Consider the following 8,505-nt stretch of genomic DNA (forward strand, 5'->3'; position numbering starts at 1 on the left):
AGATCATGTTCATGTTTTTTAAGAGATCAAAACGATGATATGCACATTCACTTTCTTTCCTCCTCTTCTTGTACTTTCTATGTGATAATTTGGCCTTGTATAGTTTTTGCATGGCTCTTTGTTTTATACATTGCCAGCTCCTCCGGCTATGTCGGCATTTTGTTTTCTAACTCTTTGTAATTTTTTTATGTCAAATGATGTCCTTTTTTTTTTTTCCTTATGGAAGGTTACAACTACTTTCGAGTTTTTTCAGTATTTTATGTATATAGCCGCTTACATTGAAGACAGGTTGATAATTATATTGAAACGTATGATTTCCGATCCCATGAAACAATCATATATCATAGAAAATTTTCAGATGTCAGATAATATACATCATTCTAGATGGGTTGCAGTACTATTTGCCAATACAAAATTTACCAAAAATGTTGGACAATATTTCTTCAGAAATATCTTCTCCACTTATTTGTCCAAGTGCCAAAGCAGCTTCCCTTAGGTCTATTGTCCAGAAATCAAGGGGCATATCTTCCTGAATTGATGATTTTAACCTCACGAAAGCCTCCTTGGTTCGAATAAGCTGCTCACATTGTCTCTGGAAATTATAAAACCAAAAAGCAGCTCTCGTTTAGCTAAGAATTGCAGTTTTTAGTGAAGCCATGAAAGACTATAAACAAAGGAGATAAGCTGCCTAAAACGATGATTTCGTAGACGACGATAAACAAATAAAAAAGAGTAGTACTCAAAAAAATAAAAGCACAGTACTTATAGTGAAGAGTAAAGACACAATACTCTAGGTCGCAGTGACACGGCCTGGCTCATTGCCCAAACAATAACCTTTTGACAATAGGCAGAAAGGGGCAAAATAGGGACTTCTACCTAAATTTGGAACGCAACAAAAGTCTACGGCTACAAAAGTTGGTCTTTTAGACTATAAATAATAGATTTCCAGGGCAACTAGTGATTCAGGTTGAAGGATTTCCTAAGCAATTCCAAGTTTCTTAGTAGGGCCAGTTCAGTTGGACATTTGACAAGACGCATGGAGGCAAACTGACAAAATCACTAGATTGCTGTGGCTAAGGTTGAAGACTGCAGACTAAAAAGGTCACACCGACACCTAATGTGTGAAGATACTGATATAAGATCTAGAACTAATACGGTTCCTGTCTTTATTGGTTTAAACTTAGTAGGAGGAACAAGCATCACCATTCATTCATAAAAGTTACAAGGAGAAAGAAATAAGAAAGATCTTCTGTAATGTAATGACAGATGAATTTAGATTAGATGCAAGAAATATTAAGTGACAAGCAGTTCGATAACTTCGCAAAGTACCAACGGAACCTATCTATGCGTAACCTTGGTGTTTAAGACAGGATATGGATAAAGATGTAAACAAGACGATTTTTCAGTTACTAACTCTCATTTCATCATTCAATTGTCCTCTATCCCCTTTTCTCCGTTAGGGTACAAAAGCTAGATAGTAGAATATTACTACAGGAAGGGAATGAGAACAATTTGATTTCTTTTCAAGGATCGGGTCTGAAGCTTACTTTTACTTTTTACTTATGATTTCAACTCCTGATATAATGTTCAAAAATCATATGCCATTTTCACATCAGAGGTATCTAGCAACAAATCAGCATTCTCCTCTTTCCTTTTACATAGAATTAAGCCATTTTCTATTAATACTATTTTACTAGAACAAGTATATGTAACAATGCCAGTACACAGCTCTACTTTATGCATTCAGAGGGAGAAAAAGAAGATCAGGAAGCTAACCTGGTTGACTGTCCATCTGCGACCACCAACAGGGATCTTATTGAGACCCATAATTTCTATTATTGCTGCCTCAAGTTCTTGAATCCCTTGACCATTGACAGCACATGTTGGAATGTGCTTGTTGAAGGAGAAGCCGCATGTATTGACCCATTCATAAGAGTCGGAGGGAGCACAGTCTATTTTGTTGATTACCAGAATCAGTGGAGAGCTACATCCAGCTGCGGTCTGAAACTATAGGAATAAACTTAATCTCAAATGTGTCTCCTAATACCAGAAAACAATAACAGAGTTGCAGAAACAAGAATCAACTGCAGCTCTCTAACAGTAACAGAAAAGAAAAGCTAGGTCATTCCTCATTACAGAGACTTTCTTCTATAAGTTCCATGATAAAGGAGAGAGTAAAGTTCCATGTTGGCTGCATAATATAGAGCACACCAACTTCCAGCAGTTGAAAAAAAAAAATCTTGTTAGACTTACTTCGACAAAATCAAATAATGGAAACCAATGATAACAAGACAAAATAAAGCAAGACTATTTTTTTCAACTTAATGCAAAACAGATTATAGAAGTTCGTAGATCAGGGAAGAAACAAGTATTTCATATTCAAAGTTATACGTGAATGGAATAGCTTATAAACCTGATTCCTTTGGATTCTCTCAAGAAGCTGTGTATCCTCCAGAGTCCATCCCTCTGCTGCACTTATGGTCATTATTACGACATCAGCATTTATAGCAACAGCTTCAGATCTTTCCACACCTGTGAACAGAATGCTACGAGAATCAAATAAAATAAAAACTCAACACAGGTAGTTCATGTCATATTTCATGGACGTAAGAAAAAGAGACTAGGAAAAGGAAACAATATCATTAATTGGGTTCAACAAATGTAGTGCTGAGGTACCATAAAAGGGACCATCATTGGGTGACGACTACATTCACCAAGAACTTTGACCGGAGATTCAACAGAAAAATGCTTATTAAGGGCCAATGATAACTCTGACCAAGTGTTACAGTCTGGACTCTTCATATAATTAACTAATATATGATTCTTTCGAGACACAATTACGAGCAAACTTTTAAAATGAAGCTATGTTTCCTAACTAAATGCTAAATTCCACAAGTTAGATTAGAAAACCAATGTAGCAATGAGAGAAATACACTTGATAAAGGTTATAAGAACTATTGACCGTCTGACTCTGAAATAGACGGTAGACCCCAAAAACAACAAAAAAGAACCATATTTTTTCACGAACACTTAATCTGTGTATAAGGAGCTGCCAAATTGCCCTTCAAAGATAAATAGAATCTGGTTCATTAATAATTTTATCTTTCAATGACCAAAAGTTTCAACAGATAAGAAAATGGCAGGTTTCAGTCACCATTGGAGAAGATATAAACATGGCAAACAGAAAGGTCTTACCAATTTTTTCCACAACATCATCAGTCTCCCTGATTCCTGCTGTATCAAGAAGTGTAACAGGAACACCACGGATAGAAACATTGGCTTCTACAACATCCCGCGTAGTACCAGCAATATTTGTAACTATTGCTCTATCAGTCTGCACGCTAATATAAGGCACGTGATTAGAAATGAATGCCAGAAAGATAATAACACAGGAAGCAGACACTTTAAACTAGATTAATTCTAAAGAGTGAGGAAGTGTGCTTAATATGACATTTTATTTTTTGAGAAAAATATTTGTCATGAAAAATATTTTAATAAAGTTTTTTGGCCTTGTTACTACTAGTAGCAGCAGTAGTGGTAGGGCTTTGATAGAGTAAAGATATACAATCATGTTTACATGTTCAAGAAGCAACTGGAACGCAATACGAGTTAAAATACTTGTAGAGGAAAATGACTTGCACTCCTAAGAACACAAGTTATTTCATTTTATGTGACAAATTAAGGGAGAACCAATTATATATTAGGGGATTGAAATGGCTCATTATTTTTTTTTTTACACCATCTTATAGTTGTGGGTTTGGGAAGAAGTTCTGAACTGTGGCTTGTAGATAAACTCATCATGATCAACTGAAACTAGCACAGCCTATTGCTGGCTAAATGTATATAATTTAGATTGTGAAACTAGCGATTCAGCCACTATGTATACTTTCTATACCAAAAGGAGCAAATTGGTCTATGGCAATATGAAGCAAGGTGATGAAAGAGTTCTTCAATTGATCCCTAGAAATGTCTCAAGTAGAGGTAATGGTGCAAGTCACATCCTGCGAAAATTATAAAAAAAGAGAGCTGGCCATTGCATGGAACCTCTCTTAGTATGTGTCTCCAGTTACAGTCTTACAGATGGGATTTCTATTTACTGGTCTACATTTTGTTTCAGATTTAGTTGATGTTTCAAGAGTCTATGCCACTGTTAAGAGAAGTAGTGATAACTAATCAGGAAAATAATCAAGTAAAAGGATGAGATGGTAAATAATGGATATAATTTTGGAATATACTTTGCTCCATGCATTAAGAAGGCTTGATTTCCCAACATTTGGTCGACCAATAATTGCAATCTGCAAGATATTCATTAAAAATCATGTTATCTTAATTATCAGTTGAAAGCAGAGTAAAAAGGCCATTCTTTGGATGCCAGCTAAAAAGCTAGATGTGCTATAAGCTAATCTCAAATTCTATGATAAATTTAAGACATGTGTCCTTTGTTTCTTTCTCTTTTTTGCTTTTAATAATTAGTTCCTAGAGACAACATCCACTAGCCTTGAATAAGAACTTGGTCAGTATTAGTGCAATATAAAACCTGTAGTCCTGACTGCAGAAGCTTGTCATAGTTGGCAGTTTCCAGTGCATCATCCAGATCATGCAGCATCCCATATATTTTGTTCATAATAAGATTTAGATCAATGGGTGGCATCTCATCGTCGAAATCAAGGCGAGCCTCAATTTCAGCTAGCAACTCGATGCACTGTGTTCTTAGTGATTTGACCAAAGAAGAAAAAAACCCCTGACAAAAGGAACACATTGTTCAGCATCATTCCCTAGCACTAAGATAAAAGGCAAAAAAAAAAATATAGTGCTGAATTTATTCTTTATTGATGTATAGAAGGGTCAACATTCTTTTCCTTTAAAGGGGGTCAAAAACTCTTTTAATTAGAAAGTGATTTTATACAGCTGAGCACCTCGATTCCTGCCAATGCAGCATCTGCAGCAGCCACTGACTTGGCCAATATTAACTTTTCCACATTCTCAGCTTGAGAGAGATCCAAACGACCATTTAAAAAGGCCCGGAGAGTGAACTCGCCTAGTAAAAGTGAGAACATAAAAAGAGGTGAGTTGGAGCAGAAAGATTCTCACCTCTTCTATCGCTGCACAGAAAAAGGTGACAGTTGCTGTGTAATATAGCCTAGTAACTAAAGCTTTATCAATGCAATGAAACTATACAATGATGTACAGACAAATGAATCTTCATAACAGTTTTCAATCTATAGAAACCAACTCTTCCCAAAAACTTAGCTGCTGCAGGTTTAGACATTAAAACAATCAATTAAAGAATATAAGGATGATGCTAACCTGGCTCCGCGAGCCTCGCACCAGCCTCCAAACAAGCCCTCAAAACACGTTGAAGACACACTTCACTTCCATGACACTGAAGCTCAACCACATCTTCTCTAGTGTATGACTTTGGGGCCAGCATAGGAATCACTAGAACCTAAGCAAGAAAAATATTCAAACTATTGACTCCAAGAAAATATTCATACATACAGTTTCAGACCACTATTCACAATGGCATTAACTTGGATGAATTTTTTTTCCTGGAGTCCGGACACTATTAGCACATTGACCACCTTGCTTCCTACTTATCCCTTCTTTCTTACATCAAAATCTAGAAAACAATGCACCTAGCCCATATGTAATATGACATCATGTACGAAAGATTGCATAAATTCCATATGTTGGTGCTTTCTTTCCCCTATTTTTCTCTCTCAAGTAATGGATAAATGATAAACTTGTTCAGAAATAAAAATAGAAGGACGATCATACAAGCGCAGCAAAATTTGCATATATATTCTAAAAATTGGTGCCTCGTTTTCCTCCATTTGTTTTCTCTTAAATAATGCACAAATGACAAATTCAAAATAACTTTGAGACGAGCCCAAACAGATGATACTATCTCATTTGGGCTCTAACCAACCACATAATTTGAAGAAGGGCACTAAGACACCCTCGATTTCCCTTCTCCTCCCCCACCGCCCACCCAAAAAGAAAAGATTCACCCAAGCGAGTCCCAAATTTCAGTAAGGTCTTCCTTTTAATAAAAGCCGAGCCAAATGAATGTCATTAGAGGCATTCATTACCAAGCTCCTTAACGATGATCAAATTTTCATAAATTCTTTTCTCAACACCTGTTCTACGCATGGAATTCATTCAGTAATTTTATGATAAAGAACTAGACAATATATTGAAAATCTAAAAATTTAGATAATTGCCTATGTGCCAAATTTATCAATAAAAAGGTATGTCTATGATGCGTAATATATTTAACAAGCTAAAAAAAGAACATGTATAGGTACACGTACTTTATTTATCACAGACACCTGACACGGATTTCCATCGGAACCTATAGTTGGGCATCCAAAATGTGAGTTGAAGACACACCGAACTTAATTCCAAGCAATATATAGACTACGCAAGATTACCAACTTATAAAACATTGAATACTTTACTATCTCTTTATTTCTTCAAAGTAAAGGCATAAAACACATTAAGCTGGCCCGAACACCGCTGTTATAAAAAAGAAGAAGAAAAAGGCATGAAAAATATGTAACCAGTAGGAATTTTAATAAGCTATAGAACAGGAAGTTTTGCTCTGAAACACTCACTCCTTTTCATTCTACAGACACCTTTCCCTCACCTTATCTAAGGGGTTATAGAATTAAAAACATACCCAGTTCCCAAAAGATATGAAAATAAGAAGAACAGATAAAAGTACTAGAGATAGTAAGGAGAAGTAGTAACCAGTAAGGGTTAAATTCAGATATGAAGCAACAAAGGCACCAAACCGTTCAATATTTCCAATGTAGTACAATTCACATGTCAAAATTGAAGAACAAATGCACCGAAATAAGAAGGGAAAAACAAGAGTATCAAATTAGACCTCATCAATCACATTCCCATTAGAGTCAGAAACAACACCATACTCTATAACATGGCTTTTAGGCCTCCAATCGGAAGAACTCCTTTTCTTCTTGTTCAACTTGGGATGAAAAACACGACCAACTATAGGAACTGCAGACGGACCAGATAACCGAATAATCCCAACTGCAGCTGCTGGACCACCCAAAGAAGTGACAATAGCAGCAATGGTACTAGTATTCACAGCTGGGTCAAGAGGGCTCACTGTTCCAGACCCAAATAACCTCTCATCTTGCTTCAGCACCAGAGTACTCTCTGCAATAAAATAAGATTGAAACTTCAGACTAAGAATCAATTATTTCAGCACCACAGTATTCTTAGCAATAAAAAGATTGCACTTTTAGCATTAAAAACCAATTCTGTCAGCACTACAGCATTCTCTATAACAAATATATTGAAATTTTAGCATAAAAAATTAATTCTTTCAGCACTCACAGTATTCCCAGCAATAAAAAGATTGCATTTTTAGCATTAAAAACCAATTCTTTCAGCACTACAGCATTCTCTACAACAAAAGATTTTGAAATTTTAGCATAAAAACCAATTCTTTCAGCACTAGATACTCTCTGCAATAAAAAGATTGAAACTTTAACATTAATAACCACATTTTTCAGTAGTAGAGTACTCTCTTCAATAAAAAGAATTTAAACTTTAGCGTTAAAACCAATTCTGTCAGTACTACAGCATTGTACAGCAATTTTTATTTTTATTTTTTGAAATTTTAGCATTAAAAGCCAATTCTTTCAGCACCACAGTATTCTCTGCAATAAAAACATTAAGACTTTAGCATTAAAGCCCAATTTCTTCAGAACTATAGTGCCCTCTGCAATAAAAAGATTGAAATTTTAGCATTAAAACCGAATTCTTTCAGCACTACAGAATTCTCTGCAATAGAAAGACTGAAATTTTAAAAACTAATTATTTCAGCAATACAGTACTCTCTGCAATAAAAATATAGAAGCTTTAGCATTACAAACCAGTTGTTTTAAGCAAATGGGAAGATGAAAGAAGTCACCTTTAGCAGTAGCATGAGGTTTGGGAGTAGTGGGTTGAGAAGAAGAAGAAAGAGGGAATAGAGAAGAGAAAGTTGAGTGAATTGGGATTGACAATTTTGGGAAGATGGAGGAGGCTATGGGTGGGGGCAAAGGGGAACGTAGGTGGGTAAGGAAATGGCGGAATACAGGTAGCAAAGCCATTACTGTGGCTTTTGGGTTTTAGAATTTGGGGTTTGCTCAAAACTGATAAACCATGTGTTGATGAACTTTCCTATTTTGTCACGTGCGTTGCACGTGACCGAGCAACCGTGCTTGTTTTTTTTTTTTTTTTGGGTTTCCAACCCGGTGTCCGTGCTCACATTTGAGCCCGACTATATCCGGATTCGTGCCGCGTAGGGCTTCATTCGGGAGGAAGCACTTCCTACCAAGTATGTTTTCATATCAAGGGCTCGAACCCAAGATCTCTGGTTAAGGAAAGAGCAGTCTCATCCACTGCACCACATCCTTTGGTGATATGCTTGTTTTTACTCTCTCCCAAAATTGACGGTAAATTGCATAAATGATAATATAGCTATCACTT

General features: G+C 36.0%; 1 protein-coding gene across 2 annotated transcripts; it reads right to left on the reverse strand.

Annotated features, from left to right (window-relative positions):
* Window positions 1-314: 314 nt before the first annotated feature.
* Window positions 315-8,160, reverse strand: LOC104246090 (uncharacterized). Of its 2 annotated transcripts, none has more exons than XM_009801844.2 (10): window positions 7,946-8,160; window positions 6,893-7,185; window positions 5,308-5,446; window positions 4,917-5,038; window positions 4,538-4,741; window positions 4,236-4,295; window positions 3,196-3,334; window positions 2,414-2,532; window positions 1,777-2,001; window positions 315-592 (listed from the first exon to the last, which is right to left on the reverse strand). In XM_009801844.2, the coding sequence occupies exons 1-10, from the start codon at window positions 8,124-8,126 to the stop codon at window positions 398-400; spliced, it is 1,677 nt and encodes a 558-aa protein (XP_009800146.1). In that variant the 5' UTR covers window positions 8,127-8,160; the 3' UTR covers window positions 315-397. The 2 variants fall into 2 exon arrangements, with proteins under 2 accessions (XP_009800146.1, XP_009800137.1); XM_009801835.2 differs by having other exon boundaries at window positions 1,777-2,007.
* Window positions 8,161-8,505: the final 345 nt, after the last annotated feature.

Source organism: Nicotiana sylvestris, chromosome 4 (assembly GCF_000393655.2).
Source record: "Nicotiana sylvestris chromosome 4, ASM39365v2, whole genome shotgun sequence".
NCBI lineage: Eukaryota > Viridiplantae > Streptophyta > Magnoliopsida > Solanales > Solanaceae > Nicotiana > Nicotiana sylvestris.